Source organism: Dasypus novemcinctus, chromosome 14, assembly GCF_030445035.2.
Source record: "Dasypus novemcinctus isolate mDasNov1 chromosome 14, mDasNov1.1.hap2, whole genome shotgun sequence".
NCBI classification, from domain to species: Eukaryota; Metazoa; Chordata; class Mammalia; order Cingulata; family Dasypodidae; genus Dasypus; species Dasypus novemcinctus.
The window spans coordinates 69,821,701-69,843,259 of NC_080686.1; the positions used below are offsets into that span (position 1 = coordinate 69,821,701).

A 21,559-nucleotide genomic window follows, 5' to 3' on the forward strand; every position below is an offset into this window, starting at 1 on the left:
TTTGGCTCTTGGCATACTGATTAGTATATGTCTCAGAGTAGGTCTATCCAGTTTTGTTCAAATGCAAGTATGTTGGGAATTTTTACCACTATTTCTTTAAATATTACTTCTGCCCCTTTTCCTTTCTCTTCTCCTTCTCTGACACCCATGACATGTATGTTTGCAAGTTTCTTGACATCATTTAGTTCTTTGAGACCCTGTTTAATTTTTTTCATTATTTTCTTTTTCTGTTCTTAGTTTGTTTTCAGAAGCCATGTCTTCAAGCTCCCTGATCCTTTTTTCTGCCTCCTCAAATCTGCTGTTACATGCCTCCACTGTATTTTTAATTTCATTTATTGTGCCATTCATTCCCATAAGCTCTGCTATTTTTCTGCGTATGTATTGTGTTCACCCTGTCTTCCTAATATCCTTATTCTCTTTAGCCATCTCATTGAATTTATTAAGGAAATTTGTTTGAACATCTATGATTAGTTGTTTCATCTCCTTTGATATCTGGAGTCTTATCTTCTTCCACTGACTGGGCCATATATTCCTGTTTCTTGGTATGGATTATAATTTTTGTTAGTGTGTTGGCATCGCTTAGTCAATGTATTTATTTGGGGTTCAGTTTCTCTCTTAGTTTAGGGCTTTCTTGCTCTTTCTCCCTTGCTGGTTGGATAGTAATAACTGAGGATGTAGTTCGTACTGTAAGCTGTGGAGGCTTAAGTTGCCCTTGCTGCCCAGGTATTGACGAGACTTCTCCCCTGCCAGGGCTAAGGATGAATCCACAGCCATGTGTAGCAATCCAAGCTGTGCAGGCCAAGACCCTCTGTAGTTGCCCAGAGAGACTGATGAAGTGAAGTTTCACACCCCTTCCTCCCCTTCCTGGAGTGGGGACATAGCTGCATGTGTGGGCAGCTAACTAAGCCATGTGGGTCAAAACCGATCACATTTGCCCAGGTAGACTGATGTAGCACTGTGCCCCCTTTCCCTGCCAGGGGTGGGGAAGGACCCTTGGAATGCCCAACAATCTAATCCATGTAGTCCAAAAGTGCCTGCAGTTGCCCTGAGACACTTAGGGAGTATTGACCATTCTGCCTTTTAAGGGTTAAGAATGGTATCACAGGCGCCCAACAAACAAGTCCCTACAGGCCAAAAGCACTTGCAGTTGCCCAGAGAGGCTGAGGAAATACAGCTCCCTGCCCCTCCTATAGGTGGGCAGGGATGGAGCCACACGTGCCTGACTCTCCAGTCCGTGTTGGCCAAAAGTGCCTGCAGTTACCCAGAGAGGCTGGGGAAATACCGCCCCCCTCCTATCCTATTGGGGGTTGTGGGTGGGAGCACAAGCGCCCAACAGTCCAGTCTGTGTGGGCCAAAAGTGCCTGCAGTTGTCCTACAAAGCTGAGGAAAACTAGCTCCCTCCTATCCTATGGAAGGTAGCATGGATGGTGCCATAGGCGCTCCACAAACCAGTCCATATGGGCCTAAAGTGCCTGTAGTTGCCCAGAGAGGCTGAGAAAACACAGCTCCCCACCTGTACTATTAGGGACCAGAGACGGAGCCACAGGTGTCTGACTATTCAGACTGTGTGGTCCAAAAGCACCTACAGTTGCCCAGAGAGGCTGGGGAAACACCACCCCTTCTTTCCTATCAGCGATGGAGTTGGAGCCACAAACACCCAGTAGTCTAATTCATGGAAGCCAAAAGCACCTGCAGTTGCCCAGAGAGGTTGAGGAAACACCAGCCCCCTCCTGTCCTACTGGGGGCAAGGATAGAGCAATAGGCATCTGAATATCCAGTCTGGTGGGCTAGAAAGGGCCTGCAGTTGCCTGGAGGGGCTTATGCGGTTCCCCCCAGCTTCCACGCTGCTGGAGGTGTGGCTTGGGCCTAAGCTAGAACTGCAATCTGGTTTGGCTGGATAAAAGCCAGTCCCTACCGTCACTATGATTTTCAAACAGCCCTGCTTTCCCGCCTGCCAGTGGCGGAGTTAAAATGTGGCTACTTGCCTCTTTCCGACTTGGACAGGCTCAAACTTTAGCTGTTCTTAGGATTATACTTTAGCCAACTGAATTTTCTAATCAGTAGCTGAAGATGGTGCCCAACCATCTCTTCCTCCCACATTTTTGGGATATGGAGTCTCCAACTCCAGCCACAGAATAGCTCCCAAGGTGGCTTGTGCTGCTCTTGGAGGATGGGCACAGGCTTCAGCAGCGTGGAGTGCTCTACTCACGAATCTTCACTGCAGATAGGCAGTCTTCTCCTTGCCTTCTTTCAAGGATGTTGCAGGATGCTCCTCTGGTCTGGCGCCTCCCAAACAGGTTCTTTAGATAGCACTGGGTGATTACTAACTGCACTGTAGAACAAGCTGATTCTTGGTGCTCCTTACTCTGCTGCCATCTTGCCCCTCCTCCTTCTCTATAGACTTTTCTAATTTTTTTTCTTTGAGATACCAGAGCTGGGGATTGAACCCAGGACCTCCTTCTCTATGGACTTTTAAAGCTTTGTTGAGTTTTCACAATTTTTGACACAAACATTAATATATCTGGGCACTTGCTTGCTCAATGAGATAAGTGATACTGATCCAAAAACCAGACGCTACCACATTCCAGGAATGGAGTATTTTATACTGTAAGTATATAATTATAATTATAATCTAAATAGAATATAAAAATAGTATTGAAATACTCTGTGGTAAATTGATGTTAGTGTGACCTAAGTTTTAATTCTCATTTTAAATTAAGTGGTGGTATTGCTGATGGTATTACTTATTTGACTTGACTCTATATGTTATTCCTAACGTGGGAGTTAAAACTTCAGATAATCTTACTTGTTTTTTATCAGGGTTTGTAATGATTATATCCATAGCTGATACCTCTTAAAGGGAAAAAAAAATTTTTTTAATCATTGTTAAGTGCTTCCCTGTTCTATTGAAAAGCCATATTAGATCTCTGTGGTATACATTTCAGTGCTTTGGTCTGGATGTATGCAAACAACAGGCCTCTTTCCCTCTGAGGTAATTTTGATAAAGCTAAGGGTCGAATATGATGGAGTTCAAATGCTAGGCTTTTAGTGGAGAAAGAAGCACTAAGGCTGTGAATAAAGAAATGGTTAAGGGTAACCAATTTGGATATCTACCAAATCAGGCTTTTAGATTTACTGACAGTTCCAGGAGTGTTGGTTGTATAATGGATTCATTCCTCTGTTGCTTAACATTTACAAAACCATTTTGCTTAGTGTCAATCTGCTTTATTGATTCTGTCAGTGGTTCTGCCTATTGCATCAGAAATTCAAGTCTAACATTTTAAAATCTAAAATGTTTGCTAGGTGGATATTACATTATTACCTCAACTTGAAAAATTCTTTTTCATGCAACCCTTTCAGGCTCTAACTGCTCTTTTCTGAATTTAGTCATATAAAAATGCGGATCAGCAGAATATCCATGTCTACATAAAATACCATGACTTTAAAATGCTGTTTGACCTAAAGTAAGGGGGAAATGGAAAGGAGAAATGAGTTTATATGGCTACGAGTTTCTAAAAAAGAGTCTGGAGGCTGGCAGAAGGTTTGCCCTCATGCACAACTGAGCAGAGTCAGAGAGACAGATAAAGCAGATACAACCCCCAGATATTGGTTCCTTTGAGGGCTAAAGAGACCCATGGGAGTTATGGTCATGGCCGATGGGGTTAACTACCAGGGCAGATGGCCCCTCTTTGGAAATGGTGTTTATGTGTGATGAATCTGGACTCAGATGGGATCTCCCTTCATAAGACTTTCATGCTAATGTGCTGGAGGTGCAGTTAATGTTGGGGTTTAAGATATATTTAGGGGATTTGAATCTCTGGACTGACAATGTGATAGCCAGATCCTGAGCCTCAACAGACTCCAGCACCTACAATCTGATTTATTGGACTTACCACACTCAGCTAAGATGGAGGTGAAGAAGGACAACCACCACACCATGGAGCCTAGAGTGATTACAACTGAAAATGGGAGGATTGCATCCAGCATCCAGGTGGAATCTGAGCCTCCTCTTGACATAAAGGTGCAATGGACACAACCAATCCAGTGTCCACATAGAAGAGGTGGCATTGGATTGGGAAAAGTGGACATAATGGACAAAGTGTATGGGGAAAGGCAGGAAGAGATGAGAGGTGGAGGCGTCTTCGGGACATGGAGCTGCCCTGGATGGTGCTTCAGAGGTAATCACCAGACATTGCAAATCCTCACAGGGCCTACATGATGGAATAGAGGAGAGTATGGGCCATGATGTGAACCAATGTATATGAGGTGCAGAGGTGCCCAAAGATGTACTTACCAAATCCAATGGATGTGTCATGATGATGGGAACGAGTGTTGTTGGGGGGGGGAGAGGGGGGGTGGGGGGGTGGGGTTGAATGGGACCTCACATATATATTTTTAATGTAATATTATTACAAAGTCAATAAAAAATTAAAAAAGAAAAAAAAAAAAAAAAGAAAAAAAAAAATAACTATCCTTTCAATGAGCACATAGATCTCATTTTTTACCATTTTGCTTAGAGATTTGTAGGCATATGATACTCTTATACTGTTTTTCCTTAGAATGTTATATTTCTGCTTCCACTTTATATTCCACTTTATTTCCTAAGATTCATTTATTTTAACTGCATTAAAAGGTATTTTCAGCAAGTAACAAATCCAATGTTGTAACTACTCCTAATAGTTTTAGTGAGCCAGGAAGTATGCCAGGGAATGGTTATTAATAGAAAAGCCATTTTATGCCATCTTCTCAGAAAAATAAAGAAGTGAGCTGAATGTAGAGAGCTTGGTATATAGTATGACTGATAAAAGTGGGAGGTGGGAGAAGAATTGAGAAGATTAAGCATTAATCAAGACTTTAGACAGCCAACATAAGCCAACAAATCAAAGAATGTACCCCTTAAAATATAAATAATCTGTTAAAATATATAAAATTAACAAAACCAATGCTTTTTGGCAATCTGGTTCTCATTCTTATTAGGTTGTTTAATATATCATGCCTTTTGTATAGGAAGAAAATTAGAGCCACTTACCTAGTTTTCACATCATTTTCTCCAATTCATATTTTTAGCAATAACTGTCTTATGAATTTTTCATATTTAAGGTAAGTCATCTGTATTATTTGAAATTGTAACTATTGTGTTTTTGTCATTATTTCCACAATGGAAGAACATTTTCTTTAAGAAGTCGTGACAGGCAGAATTTCTTAAAGCATTTGGAGGGTGGGGGCTATTGGTTAACTAGGTAATCTGAATATACAAACTCCAAAGAGTTTTTAGCTCTTATAGTTCTTTCTGGAAGTAAATGTGATAGAATTAAATTAAATGCTCTGGCAAATAATAATAAAAGCCTTGGTCAATAGATAATAAATTCAACTCTAAAGCTACAAAAGTAATGAGGTAGATTTAATATGAATTAATATGGAAAGTTATTCAAGATACATTAAGTGGAAAAAAATAATTGTGCAAAACTATGGACACAATGTATTCCCATTTGTGTTTTTAGAAAGAAATGGATACATATACCCACATACACACTCACTTAAATACATATAAAATTTCCAGAAAGATACATGTAAAATTTAGAGTTGTGATTCTGGAAAGATGTAAGAGATTTACTTTTCATTTTATACCCTTCTGTACTATTTGAGCTTTCTTGTTTTAATTTTGTTTTTTTACCATGTACTTGTATTTAATTGTATATTACCTGTTTAATTTAAAAATCTAGTAAAAAAAAATAATTTTAAAGAGACCAGAAATCACAAAATAAAGAAAAATGCAAGGCAGGATAATTTTACCTTTTTGAAAAAAAGGCATTTGAAATGTAAGGTGAGATTATAACATTTATTGTATGATTAACGAAAACCTGTGTTGGGTCTTCATAAGGATGTTTTCTGACAGGAAATGCTAAATATCTGTCATAAATAAATTTAAATTAGGTACACTAAATAACAACATAATGAGCCATGTCTTCAATATCAATTCCTCACAAATGAACCCCCCAAATATGTCAGAAGTACAACACGAATAGGGTAACTTGACAAGGTATTTTGATAGGAAGCATTGTATTAATAACTCATACTTAACCAAGATTTACTATGTTCCACACATTATTCTAAGAAAGTTGCTTGCCTTATCTCATTCAATCATCTCACTTCTCTGTTATTTCCATTTTACAGGTGAGAAACAGAGGCTAAGTCAGTTAGTTGCTTCACATCACAGTGCTGAAAGTGGTGGAGCCAGGATTTGACTCCCCTTGAGTCAAATCAAGGCTCATGTTCCTTTTTTTTTTAATAACATGCAGTTTTATATTTTTAAAAAGATACTTAGATTATATAACTATTACACAAAAAATATGGGGGATTCCCATATGCCCCGCTCCCGATCCCTCCCACATTGTCCCATATTAACAACATCCTTCATTAATGTGGTACATTTGATTCAATTGATGAACACACTTCGGCGCATTGCCACTATTGTGGATTATAGTTTACATTGTAGTTTACACTCTCTCCCGTACAGTTTTATAAATTATGACAAAATATATAATGGCTTGTATCTGCCATTGCAGTGTCATTCAGGACAATTCCCAAGTCCTGAAAATGCCCCCATATTAAACCTATTTTTCCCTCTCCCTCCCTTCAGAACCTCCAGTGGCCACAACCTCCACATCAATGATAACAGTTCTTCTGTTGCTTGAATCACTATAAGTCTATAGTAGAATAACAGTAAGCCTACTCTAGTCCATTGTTCATTCTCCAATCCTGAGATTCTGGGATGATGATGTTCACTCTACCTCTAATTGAGAGGGGGCTTAGATTCCATGGGACAGGTGGATAGTACTATCTTGCTTGCAGTTTCAGACTTTGTTCCTGGAATGGTCATTGTCCATCATCATCTCCTTGTTAGCTGTCCTCGGTGAGTTCAGTGAACTGGAGAGTAGGTGTTGCAGCACTGTTAAGATTCAGGGCCCAGCTAGCTCATGGAAAACCCAAAGATTTAAGTCTTCTGTACATACACCTATCAACTCTAGTACTAACTATAGGTTCAAATAGAGGGAGCAGAAGAACATGTGTAGGGAAACCACAACTGAGTCCAGTTCTGTCACACTGGGTACCAAAAATTCCAAAGTAGGACTCACTGCCAGGGCACCAAACCCCTGAGCTGTCTGCCCTGCCTATAGTGTCTGGGTGTTTCCAGAGCCCTCAGGAGTCATGCTATTTGAGGCAATATTTACTTTTGCAGTCAATGAGATACTGTTGAGATGTTCATAAGCATAACCTCTGGAACGACCTCCATCACACTTTGAAGTCTCTTAGCCATATAAACTTATTTGTCTTTACCCTTTCCCCCTTTCGGTCAAAGTCTCTTCTCAGTTGCATTACTAGCTGGTGCTTGGTAGTAATCCCTCGGTGCCAGGGAGGCTGATCCCCACAAGTCATGTCCCACACTGGGAGGAAGGTAATGCATTTATATGTTGAGTTTGGCTTAGAGAGATAAGGCTCATGTTCTTAATGAGGAAACAATGCTGCCTTCCAGGCCCAGTATATTGACTTTAGGTGACCCAACTTGATATAGGGATAACATTTAGACAACTTAAAGAGAAACAATAGATTACATGGTTCTCAATGATATATATTTTTAAAGATTTATTTATTTATTTCTCTCCCCTCCCCCCCACCCTGGTTGTCTGTTCTGTGTGTCTATTTGCTGCGTCTTCTTTGTCCACTTCTGTTGTTGGCAGCGGCACCAAGAATCTGTGTTTCTTTTTCATTGCATCATCTTGTTGTGTCAGCTCTCTGTGTGTGGCACTATTCCTGGGCAGGCTGCACTTTCTTTCACTCTGGGTGGCTCTCCTTACAGGGTGCACTCCTTGCGTGTGGGGCTCCCCTATACGGGGACACCCCTGCATGGCACCACACTCCTTGCGCGCATCAGCGCCCCTGCGTGGCATGGCACTCCATGCGCCCATCACCACTGCGCATGGGCCAGCTCCACATGGGTCTAGGAGGCCCGGGGTTTGAACCATGGACCTCTCATGTGGTTGACAGACGCTCTAACCACTAGGCCAAGTCCGCTGCCCTCAATGATATTTGACAAATGATATTTGACAAATGCAGTCTATCTTAAACTCTTTTTGGCAGAAGGTGAATGGTAGTTCAACAAAGGGCAATCCAGCAGCCACCTAAATGACAGAATAGGCTCATTGAAATAAGGTTCATTTTCATTTTTTCTTAATTTAAACAAAATGATTTTTGAATAGGTGATACATGCACATGGTTTATCAGTGAAAACTTAGGCTCTCTCTCATCCCTCCCCTAGCCACCTAGTTCTCCTAAGAATGCAAGCACTATTACTTGTTTCTTGTATATACTTGTTTTATATATTTGGTATATTCTTGTTTTGATCATGTAGACAATTCCTCCTACTACAAGTCTGACTGTAAGATTGGGAAAAAAGATGAGATTTAATTTGTCAACAGCATTTCATGATAGTTGACATCAAGAAAGTAAATTCAGTCATCCAGACAAAATAAATGAAAGTACAATACAGATTATAAAAACACTTTCCTTTAAGGAAATGACAGAGCAGCAGAAGTAGTAAGACGCAAGAGAGAGGGAGAGAAAGAGACAGAGAAACAGTAAAAGATGTAAGAATGAGAGAGAGAAGCCTAGTGAAAGATGTAAGAAAACCCAGAAAGCAGAAGGAAGGTATTAGGGTGAACCAAATGTAATTACGAAATGTGAACTAATTTTCAAGAAATGCAATGAAGGGGAAGCTTAAATTGTACACTTATAACAAGTGAGTTTTATGGTATGTAAATGATATTTCAATGAAGCTGTATAAAAAATGAAGCAGAGGGTAGCATGAGGAGTCAAGTGTGGTATAAGAAAACTTTTTTGTTTAAATTCTAATTATGGTAACATTAACATAAAATTTTCCATTTTAACCATTTTTTAGTGTATACTTCAATGATATTAATTGCAATCAGAATATTTTGAAACCATCCAAACCATCCATTACCAGACTTTTCACCACTTCAAATAGAAACTCTGTACATATTAAGCAATATCTTCCCATTTCCCCTCTTTCCATGCCTAATAACCTCTAATCTATGTCTGTCTGTAAGAATTTGCTTATTCTAGGTATTTCATATAAGTGGAATTATTCCATATTTGTCATTTTGTGTCAGACTTACTTAAAAATGTTTTTAAGGTTCATCCCATGTTATAGCATGTATCAGCACTTCATTCCTTTTTATGACTGCATAATATTCCACTGTATGGATATACCACATTTTGTTTATCATGCATTTGTTGGTGGATAGTTGAGTTGTTTCCAGCTTTGGCTATTGTGAATAATGTTGCTATGAACAATGGTGTATAATTATCTGAGTCCTTGCTTTCAATTCTTCGGGGTTATACCTAACATAACGCGGAGTTGTCTGGTCATCAGGTGATTCTATGTTTAACTTTTCTGAGGAACTTTCAAACTGCTTTCCACAGCAGTTGCACTGTTTTAAGGAAATTCTCTCCTTTAAGGATGGGAAGGAGTTACGTGGAAGGAAATGAAGTGGAGGAGGAGAGGACGAATACAACAGAGAAATAAGGCTGGCAAGTCAAAGAGAAGAGAAACCAGACTAAGCTCAGGAGTAGATTTGGAAGATGTGAGTGTTGGAAAAGGACTAAGCACCTCCCTGCTTGTAAGGCAGTAGCTAAGGATGATTCAGTATATGGAGAGCATGTTTGTAGATCTGAAGAAAAGGAAATATTGATGTAATATGATGGCCTATTATTTTCTGGGTCATATAGAAGGCAAAGTAATGTGTTCTAGTGGTGAATTTTGTAACTTCAGGAAAATAGCAATGCTTTAGACAACAAATTTAGAGAATAGAAAAGATAGATGAATACACGAGTAAAAAGATCTTAAAGGCATTGGGGCTCAGCCGAGTTCAAATCAAAATTTGCTAGACACTCAGTCATCAAGGTTACACATTTTTCTCTAACAGCTCTAGCCCTCCATGGAATAGAAGCAGAGAAAATTGATGGGTTAAATGCCTGTTAACCTGTTATCTGAAATGGCAGAACATAGGTTGTGTGTAAAAGTGGAGATTTAAATCAGGTGTAAAAAAACTCAAATACTATTTTGGATATGCTTAACACATAAATGTAAACTGGATACCCTTAAATGGTAAATGGCCCTTTTGGAAAGATATTTTAAAAATTAGAAAAAAAATTGAATTTTGTTCAAGATTAGATCTAAGTCATTGATATTCGATTTTTAAAGCTTACTGAGCTTCACAGGAACTTAGAAGTGGTGCTAAGCTGAGTAATGCTTATTCAAATCGAATTCTCAGAAATAAAAAGGGGCCACTTACCGTCTACCAAATGTGCACTAGAAGGTACAGAAGAACGTTTGGGGTGGTATTTTCCCAAACAGCACATCAAAACACAAGGATGGTTGCTGAATATGCAAATTCCTGGGCCTGCTTCCCACAAACACGGTTAATTAGACCCTCTGGGGGTGTAGCCCAGACATTGTGTTTTTACATGTATAAAGGTGGTTCTGATGTTGGAATGGTAACATTAGTCTTAGGTTAGAATTAAAACTGAAAATGTGGAAAGCGGGAAAAAGATCAAACCATTAAAAAAAGGAGCAGGGGAATAACTTCAGTGGTTTGGCAAAGAGCGTAAATTCCTACAAGATTTTCTGGGTACCATTATTTGGAATGATTAGCTCTTCAACTCCCAAAGTAATTCACCACTTTTCTTCTAAAACATTAAAATATTAGTGATTCCAAGAGAGTCTATTTATTAGTCTGAGAAAACTAAAAGAGCTCTAAACCGCTGTGAAAAACAAACAAAACAAAACAAATCTCACAGGAAACAAAATCAAGTAATAAATGTCTGTCAAAAGTCATTGCTCTTTCTCTGTCTAAAGGAGGACGAAGCAGCCCTGCCCAATATAGCTTTTAATAAACCATGTCTTACAGGGCTGGATTCATGGAATGCCAAACTGTAACATCAGTTCATAATGCCACAGTAAACGTACAAAGTGCCTACTAATACTTTCATAAAGATGGTTCCATAAGAAGCTTTAGTGTAATGTAGGGCTTGATTATGTTTTAACTGTGATTGCAGCCTTAAGCTAAAACGAACGCCTTCTTCCTGCAAATAATTACAAGCTGTGAGCGTTCTGTGGACTGTGCCCACCCACCCCCAACCACACACACACACTAAGAAACTTCCTGACACTCTGTTTTGAGGTCCCGGTACTCTACGGAACTCCCAACAAAACTTCTCCAGGGCCATTTTTACCGCCTGTTGGGCGTCCGCACCGCCAGCCTCGCCTCCTCCCCTCCCCTCCCTCAGCAGTCCTGAAAGGCCGGTTGGGTCCCACACCCGGCGGGGCAGGGCTGGGTAGGCCAGCTCCATGGAGCACAGCAGCCGGGGGGGTGGTTCGTATAGATCCGGTCCGGCTTGTTTCCCAGTCTCCCCCTTTCCGACCCTGTGCCCGCCCCAAGCAAAACGCAGCTTCTCTTACATGTAAATTCTGTCTAACCAGGCGTCTGGAAGCAAGAAGAAAACTTTTGAAAAAGTTTCGTCCAACTTCTGCTCCCCCGACGCGGAGTTTCCCGATGGCCCGCCCCCGGGCCACGCGGGGGGCGCCCCTCCCCCCCCGCCTCCTAGGAGGCTCGCCGAGCCCCGCTCCCGGATAGGGGCACGCGTCGGGCGCGCTCCCCGCGGCCGCCCCCACGGAAACCATCGCCCTCCTCAGCCCCGGCCTCGCGGCAGCATGGAGTACCTCACCACGTTCACCGGGAAGAGCGGGCGCCTCCTGCGGGGAACCGCCAACCGCCTTTGGGGGATCGGGGGCGGCGGCGAAGCCCGGCAGGTGCGCTTCGAGGATTACCTGAGGGAGCCCGCCCAGGGGGACCCCGGGTGTGGGTCCCCGCCCCATCGGCCCCCGATGCCATCCTTCCTGGAGGGACCTGGTGAGCCCACCCATCCCTCGCCTCCCACGCGGCGGGCCGGCCTGGGGGGAGGCGGCGGCGCGACCCGCGGGGCGGGGTCACGCGGCGGCGCGTTGGCAGGTGGGCCTGGCGCGGGGCGGGGGCGCGGAGGAGGGGCTGCTCGGGCCCTGGGCCCCGGAGGCTGCAGTCCGCGCCGTGGCTCTTCCTGCCCTGCTCTTCCTGCTTGCTTCACCCAGACTCGACTTTCATTACCCCGCCAAGTTTATCAAGGGTACGATCCACTCCTTTTTTCTCTCTCACTGGGAAGTGAATATTATGTCAATTATGACGTCCGTGGTTTGTTTTGTTTTTTTTTTATTTTATCTTTTAGATTATTAAAAACGCCGCACCTGGCTTTGTTTTGGTTTGGGTCAATCTTCTTGACATTTGCCAGCTATTAGAAGTCAGCATTTAAAGTAAAAAGCTAAATACTTGTCTTACACCAGGTCCCAGCTGATTTTATTTTATTTCATTTTATTTTCTGTGTGTGCCATGTACTTTGAAAGACTGCACGCTGTTGTTGTTCGTGTTGTTTTTTGACTAGGGCTGCACGTTGTTTTAAGATAGCAGAACTTAGAAACTTTCAGAATAATTGTTTGTAGTGCCAATTGAGTTAATTCGCCTTCATCACAGTGGCTTTGTACCACCCGATAAAGAAATCAACATGATACTATATCTTACAGAATATTTAAGAGCGTTTGCTATATAGAGATATTATCATAATGGATATAGTAGCATTTGTTGTGTTGTTGGCTTCTTTTAAGTTAATAGGTCATTTATATTTTATTTTTGTTACTTGTTTTATTATATGTTTGAGGGTTATGATCTTAAGTATATGAGCATAACCTCACATCCTGCTATTCGTTTTAAAGCAGTGAAACAGTGAGGCCATCTATTGTGTAGGTCTGTAATTTAAGCTTTGAAGAAATTTAAATATAAAAATCTAACTTTACAGTGGCACAGAGAGCTGGATCAGAAGAGTATTCTTCTGTCTAGTTCCTTAATTCTTTGAATCTTTAAATATTTTTAATATTTTTTCCTCAGTGGTCTTAAACTATCTTCTGTCTTTAAAATTCCTGTTTATGGAATTAGTAAATGGAAAGGGGGGGGGAATACTTTGTTTCTGCACTGAAGGAGAGTAACCAGATGCAGAATCTTCTTAAAGGACCGGGAAAAAGTAAGGATATCTTTTTTTCATGTCTTCAGTTGCCTAGTTGAAAAGTTTATATGTGACCAGCCGCTAGATAGATGGAGAATTTAGAAATATGAAGTGTAACTAACTAGAAAGCAATATGATCAGAATTTAATAAATACACGCAAACATACACTTTTGATTATGCTAAAACATTTTTGAGCACACAGATATATCTGGCACTTTTCTTTAGAGTAACACCTTCAAAATACTCTACAAATTACTCTTTCATTGAAGATGCCTTATGAATTTGTGACATATTCTTTAATATTCATGGTGCCCAGAAATCTCTAATGGAAATTAGAGAGGCCTTGTGATGTAGCAATATGACTTTGTAGTCAAGTGGGGAGGTATATCCTAGCATTGCTGAAAGAATTGGGACAAGTTATGTAATCTTTGCACCTCTTTTCTTCCTTCTCATTTCTAAAATAAGCTTATACTAGATGATCTGAAAGGTTCTTAGTTTTAGAGCTCTTTTTTCTTCAGAACCAGAACTGATGAAAAAGATTGACGATGATGCTAGGAAATAACATGTGGTGACAAAATCACTGTATGTCTATGAAATTGTGATATAAAGTTCTGAAGGAAGTCAAAAAAATTGGTGCTCCAGTAGTAATTTGATCACCCCCTGCCACTGTTAAAGTAGCTTCTCAAGTTGATTGAAAGGCAACATATATATAGTTAAGTAAAATAAACAGTTCTTTATTTCTTGCTAACCTTTCCTTAAAAGGGAAGGGGATCTCTGTTCTTTGCTGCCTACCAGATGAGTTTTGGCTATAGGGTAGTCCTTTTTTTGTGTATTTTTCAGAACGTGTATCTGTCTGATAGATTTCTTCTGCTTCTGCTAATGACTACACTTATTTCAGCTTTATTTTGTAACAGCTGCTTAAGTTTCCTACACCCTGTCACCTTTCCTTCAATTCTTTAATAATTCCTGTGTAGTATTTATTGTCTAGATACTACCACTCTTGATTAGCTGTGCTCCAAAACCCAATTTGTTATAGTAATCTTGCCCCTCCCCATTTCATGTTCAGTAATGATGTTGATAAAATACTTTTTCTGTGGACAGATTAAAGATTGACCAGATAAAACTTTGGTCAAATCTTTCTGGTTTTACTCTTTCTATAAGAAACCTCTTACCTGACTCTGACTCTGTCACTGCTGTGTGCCTTTACTCGTCTCCAAGGTGGCTGCTTTTGCACTTTCCAGCTTTTAGTGTTTTGGGCTCCAACAATCACCCTTATGTAAACCGTAGTTGAGATTTAGACATCAAAAGGAACTTAAAACGCTATTGCTGAGGTTAATCCCCAATTTTAAAGGAAACATCTTTTTTGTTGTTGTTTGAAATGTGTTTGTTTTTTTTTAAAATTAGCAGTTTTATTGAGCTTTATTAACAAGGAAACATCTTATATACAATACTTACTGTGTGGTGTTGCTTAAAGGGCAAATCATGATTTCACTTTTTAATAAAAAGTTTGTCCCTTAAGTATAGTTCTTATTTGGGGGAGTAGCCATACATCCATATTGTGTTGTCTTATAAACATAGACTAGACCATATGGAAATAAATAAATGTTGATCAAAAGACTCCCTAATTTAGTAAAGAGTTTTGATTTATTGTACTATAAACATGAAACAGTTTCTATCATAAACTGCCCCAGCTGTGTATGTCAGTAAACCTTTTCCTACTTGATGACAGGATTCTTTAAATTTAGCCCTATTAAATTTTATTTTTGTCTATTCTTAGCTATTAAACAGTATCTTTCAGTTAAGATTCCGCCCTTCATTTTAAAATTTCAATCTCATATTCAATATTAAAGCTCCACCCATCTCATCTATCTACCTACCCCCAGTTTCCATTCCGGGTTAGGTTTGGTAGGGAGGGGAACTATGATCTAATGCTCACATATGCCTAACCATTCCTGCCCCCCCTCACCCCTTCTTTGATGCATACGCCTATGGTGTTAGGAAAAGGAATGGAAGCTGGAGTCCAGTTTTCCATCCTAATGTCCTCCTTTGTCCCTTGGTGAAAGGGTGATGATGGTGGGAAGCTGTAGTGGAAGTAGTTATGGGACCAGTTATGCTAAAATGGCTACTTCTATGGAAATGCTAGCCCCCCCCCCCACCTCCTCCCCATATTCAGCAATTCTTTCAACCTTGAATGTGGGTCATTAGGGTCTTTTAATACTAGCTCTGGGCATTAGTTGCAAATTGTTGAACTGACCTTCAAAGGATTTATCATCTAGTAACAAAAACAGAAATTGTATTTTATTAAATCATTTTATTAAGTTGGGACTTCAGATCACAAGCTCATTAAAACAAGTTCTTAGACAGAATTAATTTCACTTCCTGTTTACAGCAGGAAAATTCTATGTGCTGAATGAAGAAGGGTTGATAAGCTGGAGATTGATACTCTTGCTTACTATTGATAATCATGTAAAGTGAGTAAACCAAGACATGGAATAATAATAATAGCTAACACAGTGTTTACTATGGGTCAAGCATTTTTAAGCACTTCACATATTTATTTAACCCTCAACAACATCCCCACTCTGAGGTAATTGCTATTATTTTCTTAATTTTAAAAGTGAAGGTACTGAAGCCTATTAATGATCCTTTCTAGTTGGAAAAATAGACATTAAGGAATTTATAATTATGATGGCATGGGGAAGTAAAATATGCTATAGGAATGTATGTAAAAAAAATACTATCTTTTGCTTGGATAGGGGACTGTTGATATAGATGGGATAATGATAATAGTAATAACAGCAATAAAAATAATGATAGCTGCTATAAGCATTCTGTTTGGGGCAAGCACTGAGCAAGTTTTTTTTATCCAATTTTAATAACCTTATGAGTTAGGTGTTATTATTATTCCATTTTTTTTTGCTTGAGGAAACTAGCCAAAGTAGTGAGAGAAATACATCACCCATTTTTAATATTTCTAGCCCTGCCACACAAGCAGAAAATATGAGAAGAATGCAAAATTCCATCTAGCATTTAAAGTGTTAAAGTTAAAACAAATTACAAAAGATTTTGCCAAGATATGATGGAGGATAGGAGAGATTGTCATTAAAGAATTTCTTTAGAGTCGGGAAAGATGACATTAAAATGACTGAGCTGAAAATGCAAAATCCAATAAAGTCTTGAGAAAGTTAGTTATGTCTTAAGTTGGAAATTGCAGGCTCAGATTATCTGGAACAGTTAGCTGATGGCTTATCTTAAACCTAGAAAAGACCAAATGGGGAAGCGGACATAGCTGAACTGATAGAGCATCTGTCTACCTTATGGAGGGTCCAGGGTTCGATATCCAGGGCCTCCTGACCTGTGTGGCAAGCTGGCCCATGTGCAGTGCTGCCACGCACAAAGAGTGGCGTGTCACACCCTAAGTGGGGGTGCCCCACACACCCAGGGGTGCAAGGAGAGCTGCCCCATGTGAAAAAAACGCAGCTCACCCAGGAGTGGTGCTGCACACATGGAGAGCTGACACAGCAAGATGATGCAACAAAAAGGAGACGCAGTTTCCCAATGCCACCTGATAATGCAAGTGGACACAGAGGAATACAGAGCAAATGGACAAGAGAGCAGACATCTGGGGGGAAGGGGAGAGAAATAAATAAAATAAATCTTTAAAAAAGGGTGGCGGACTTGGCCCAGTGGTTAGGGCATCCGTCTACCACATGGGAGGTCCGCTGTTCAAACCCCGGGTCTCCTTGACCCATGTGGAGCTGGCCCATGAGCAGTGCTGATGCGCGCAAGGAGTGCCGTGCCATGCAGGGGTGTCCCCACGTAGGGGAGTCCCACAATTAAGGAGTGCACCCCATAAGGAGAGCCGGCCAGCGCAAAAGAAAGTGCAGGCTGCCCAGGAATGGTGCTGCACGCATGGAGAGCTGACACAAGATGACGCAACAAAAAGAAACACAGATTCCTGTGCGGCTGACAACAACAGAAGTGGACAAAGAAGACGCAGCAAATAGACACAGAACAGGCAACCATGGTGGGGGGGGGAGGTTGGGGAGATAAAGAAATAAATAAAATCTTTAAAAAAAAAATCTTTAAAAAAAAAAGAAGAAAAGACCAAATGCCTCTCTTTAGAGGACTTGAGTGCCAAATGTTAAAGTAACTATAAAAAAGGTAACTCACCCTGGTGGTCAGTGATGGAAGAAGATAACCAGCTCGGGTTGGGGAGAGTGTCTCTGGTTGATGAACACCCCCAATCAATGTTGATGGTAATCCCAACTAATTTGAGTTCTTTAGTGTTTCTTTAGTGCAGTAGCACTCAACCATGAGGTAGATTTGCCTATTTTAGAATTGATACATATCTCAGAGTGTGGCTGATCTGAGGAATGTTAAATTTTCTGTTCTAGGACAAAATTGCCTCTTAAGTGATTGAGGCTGCAGTAGTGCAGTTGGTCTTAAACTTTGGCATGCATCAGAATCTCCTACAGGATTTGTTAAAAGAAACAAATTGCTGGGCCCCTTCCCCAGAGCTCTTGATTATGTAGGTCTTGGTTCAGGCTCAAGAATTTGCCCCTTTCCTCAAGTATTGCTTCTGCTGCTACTTTAGGAACCAGTTTTTGAAAACTACTACTTTCTTTAGGGGTAAGTCTTTTAAGCATATGGAAAGGTTAAAAGCAAATATAAAAATGATGAAATTTTGTAGCAGTTTGGTATTATTGATGAATTCCGAAAAACAATATTGCATTGTGTTTGTAATCTGATGTGCCTGGGCATGACTGAGTTCTGATTAGATAAAAGGCATGACAAAGAACAGAGTCGGGGGATTTCTGATGTTGGAGTTTTGATGTTGGAGTTTGATGCTGAAGACTTAAGCTGGACCCCGGGAAGTCAGCACGCAGAGGAAAGAGAAGCCAGCCCCAGGAAGAAAGGAATCTTGAAGCCAGAGAAAAGCAAGGCCCAGGAACAGAGGAACACAGGAAGCCTGAACCCTCACAGCCGTCTTGCTCCAAATAGACTTTGATGAGGGAAGTAACTTATGCTTTATGGCCTGGTATCTGTAAGCTCCTACCCCAAATCAACCAATTTCTGGTATTTTGCCTCAGCACCCCTTTGGCGGACTAATACAAATTTATTAAAGTATTAATTTTTTAAATTAAATTTATGAATAATATGAATTTAGAGACAATTAAAGGGCTTAAATAGAATATGTTAAATTTATTAAGTGCAGTTTAGTATATGTAAGAGAACTGAATTATCCAAGTTTATAAATAGGATTGATTAAGAATATTTAGTTTGTTCAGTTTGAGTTGATTACCTATCAGAAGCACCCTAGCAAGTGTGTTAAAATTTACTAGATTTATAAATAAGATTACAATTTGTAGTTGAGGGTAAAAGTAATGGTTTTATATACATAACTTCAAAAATTGAAACAGTATATTAAAAAGTAGTAAAGTAACTGCAAATAGTTTCTTTCTGGGTAGAACATCTCCCTTCCTGATAGTAGTAAACTTTCACTCACAGACCGGGGATGAATTTTGTTCAATGAATGAAAAACATTAATACAAAAAAGGGCATTTTTTAAAACTTGAGATGCGTGCTTAAATTTTAGGCCAGAGAGTCTCTGATGTAGAGTAGTTCTTCTGGAATAATTGTTATGGTTCTGAGCAAGTTTAGAGATGGTGTTTTTTTATTGATTTTACTTTTGGAAATTTAAGAACTATAAAAAATTACAGTCTTCCATTTTTCTGCATCACTCACAATTAACAACCATTAATATCTTGGCATATTTACTTGAAGCCTTTTATAAGAAAAAAATTCTTTGTTTTAATGATGATTTATATAACTGTAAAGTCATACATTAATACGTTACAAAGATTAGAGCTTAAAAGCTACCCCAATTTCAACTACCAGAAAGAGACATCATTAATAATTAGGCATCCTTAGTCTCTCTCTCTATTATGTAAAATGATGAATGAATGGTTGGAAAGAGGAAGAGACAGAATGAAAGGTAGTATTTCTTCATCACAAACTATTTCATAAAATGTCTGTCTAAAGTGAGATTCTACTGAAAATTTAAGAGATCTAAGTTACTCTTCTTATATTTCTGTTTGAGTGGCAAGTAGAATACATTTAACTCTCTGCTTTGAAAAATGACATTAACAGTTCTGTCTCATGTTTTTGTATTCCCCACCCCTTGATATTTACATATTTTCACACTTATTTGTAATATTCACAATTCATTTTCACCTACCCACATTTTTAAAATTTATCTATTGTTCAGTATTCTTTGCCAGTCTTTTTACCATGTCCTCCTCATTCCTGACTTTTTTATGATACTGTTGGCATAATTTCAGTCTTGTGGCATTAAATAATGTTTCAGTAGAAAACAAGCAAGCCAGACTTTTTCTTTTCCTTCAAGTAGGTAGTTTGCTTTTTATGCGTGAATCCCTGAGGAATTCTTCCATTAACTTCAAAGTACAGTAATTTAACAGGAGCAGAGATGGGAATGGCCAGGTATATGTGTGGTCTTTTAGGTCTTTCCACTTGGATCTATGTTGGTGGTACTACTACTATATGGACCATCTCTAGTCTTGAGATAAAGGGAAAAGAGGCATAAGAAATATAATTCTAACTCTTACCACTTCTACCTGGAAGACACATGCCATTTATATTCATGTTTCATTAACCAAGCAAGTCATTGGCCAAGACTGACAGTAGCTGGGTGATGGAAGTATATTTTATATTCTTACCCAGGGAAATACAGAATGTTTAGTAACAATAATGTAGTCTATCACAGGACAAATTTAGGAGAAAATTATATTAGTTTGTTAAAGATTTGAAGACTGCTAGTGTTAATGTTACAAGTAAGGAGTTGGGTACAGAAGCCCATTCAGTCTGTAAGTTTGATTCCTTTAAATGTTCCTTCAAATTTATTGTGCGAACAGTTCACTCTTGAATCATTAAGTCTTGAGGGAGCCCTGAGAGCCTCCTTTCGCTCCTAGTGATACTAATGCTGGTCCATGGAACATACTAAGTAGCAAGGCTCTATAACACTTTTTATTAGAAACCTCATTACTTAGAAGAGGACCTTGGAATTACAGATAGGCAAGAGGGAAAGAGAGAAAAATAAAAAGGTGAGGCCTTAGAGAAATGTGAAGTGTTACTGAAGTACAGGGAAAGAGGAGCATGTTAGTTGTATGCTTCATAGAGAATAAATAAAATACAATTGGAAAAAGTCGATCAGATTTGCCAGTTAGTTTATTTTCCTTTGTCAAGTTAGGTTTAGTGAACTGGGGAAAAAATAAGATAGATTGGCAATGCAATGAGGAGTCAGTGAGAGGGAATTGACTAAACTCAGTAAAAGTAGATTCTTGTTTCCAAAAGTTCAACAATGAAAAGAAACAGGAAGATAGGGTGCTATCTAGAGGAGGATGGATACAGAGTTGAGTGAAAATTGAGGGGTTTCTGTTATGTTTTGTTTTATGGAGAAGGAAGGAGTCAGTGAGCAAAGGTTAAAAATGTGCAGGACATTTTTCCTGTAGCAGGGAGGGATCAGTCAGGAAAGCTGTAACAAGCATTTTTAGGATGTTTAAAGTTAAATTTGTACTTAAATGTGCATATCTCTTTAAAATTGTTTAAAGTTAAAAGTTAAGTTTGTATAAATGTGTTTGCAAATACTGACATTTATTATTCCCAGCTCTTTTTTCTTTTCTTTTTTTTTTTTTTGAGGTACCAGGGTCAGGGGATTGAACCCTGGACCTCGTATGTAGGAAGCCAGCGCACAACAACTGAGCCATACTGGCTTCCCTGAGTTGGCTTTTTCATTTCTTTTGCTTGTTGTTTGTTTTTGTTTTTTCAGGAGGCACTGGGGGTCGAACATGGGACCTCCCATGTAGGAGGCTGGTGCTCAACGGCTTGAGCCACATCTACTCCTTCATTATTTTTAAATCAAATTTTTATCAGTAAGTACTCCCAAACATAAAACATTCTGTTATGATAGGGGTATTTCAGTACATTAAAACTTCATCTGATATTATTTTCATTGTTTGTCTCCATGCTTGCTTCTTTCCTCAAGTCTACTTTTGCCATACTATTACTAAAGGGATATTTTAGGTCTGATACTACTTTGTCAATTCCATGCTTACAGAAGGACTTATGAATTTGATAATAGGTAATTCATACTATCGTTTTGATTCAGAATATGAGAAAACCGTTATGATTAGGGGAGGATCTGAAAGAGGACAGAAGCCCAGGGAAGGGGAGACCCAATGTGGTGCTGCTTTTTCCCTGGGGAATGTGTTAATTCCAGAAACAGCAGCTAAGAAACAAAGCAGTCAGTGCTTTTGAAAGCCTTTGGGGATTAGAGGCAGGGACAGAGTTCAAGGCCCATCACAAGAGATG

The 21,559-nt window shown here is 39.6% G+C and overlaps 1 protein-coding gene across 23 annotated transcripts in view; it reads left to right on the forward strand.

Moving 5' to 3' along the window:
• Window positions 1-21,559, forward strand: part of OXR1 (oxidation resistance 1) — a 531,828-nt gene that overhangs the window by 427,420 nt on the left and 82,849 nt on the right. For 5 of the 23 annotated variants that reach the window (XM_071207997.1, XM_058275906.2, XM_071207993.1 and 2 more), the window contains one exon: window positions 21,018-21,120. The exons of 12 other annotated variants lie outside the window; for them this stretch is intronic. Coding sequence is in view for 2 of the 11 variants with exons in the window: in XM_004457544.4 (XP_004457601.2) it covers window positions 9,564-9,662; window positions 11,561-11,990 (529 nt within the window). In the remaining 9 variants the exon portion in view is untranslated. Of the gene's footprint in view, window positions 1-9,542; window positions 9,663-11,560; window positions 11,991-12,093; window positions 12,241-21,017; window positions 21,121-21,559 lie in introns of those variants that run through there. 6 more of the 23 variants (XM_004457544.4, XM_071207999.1, XM_004457546.5 and 3 more) reach the window with 6 other exon arrangements.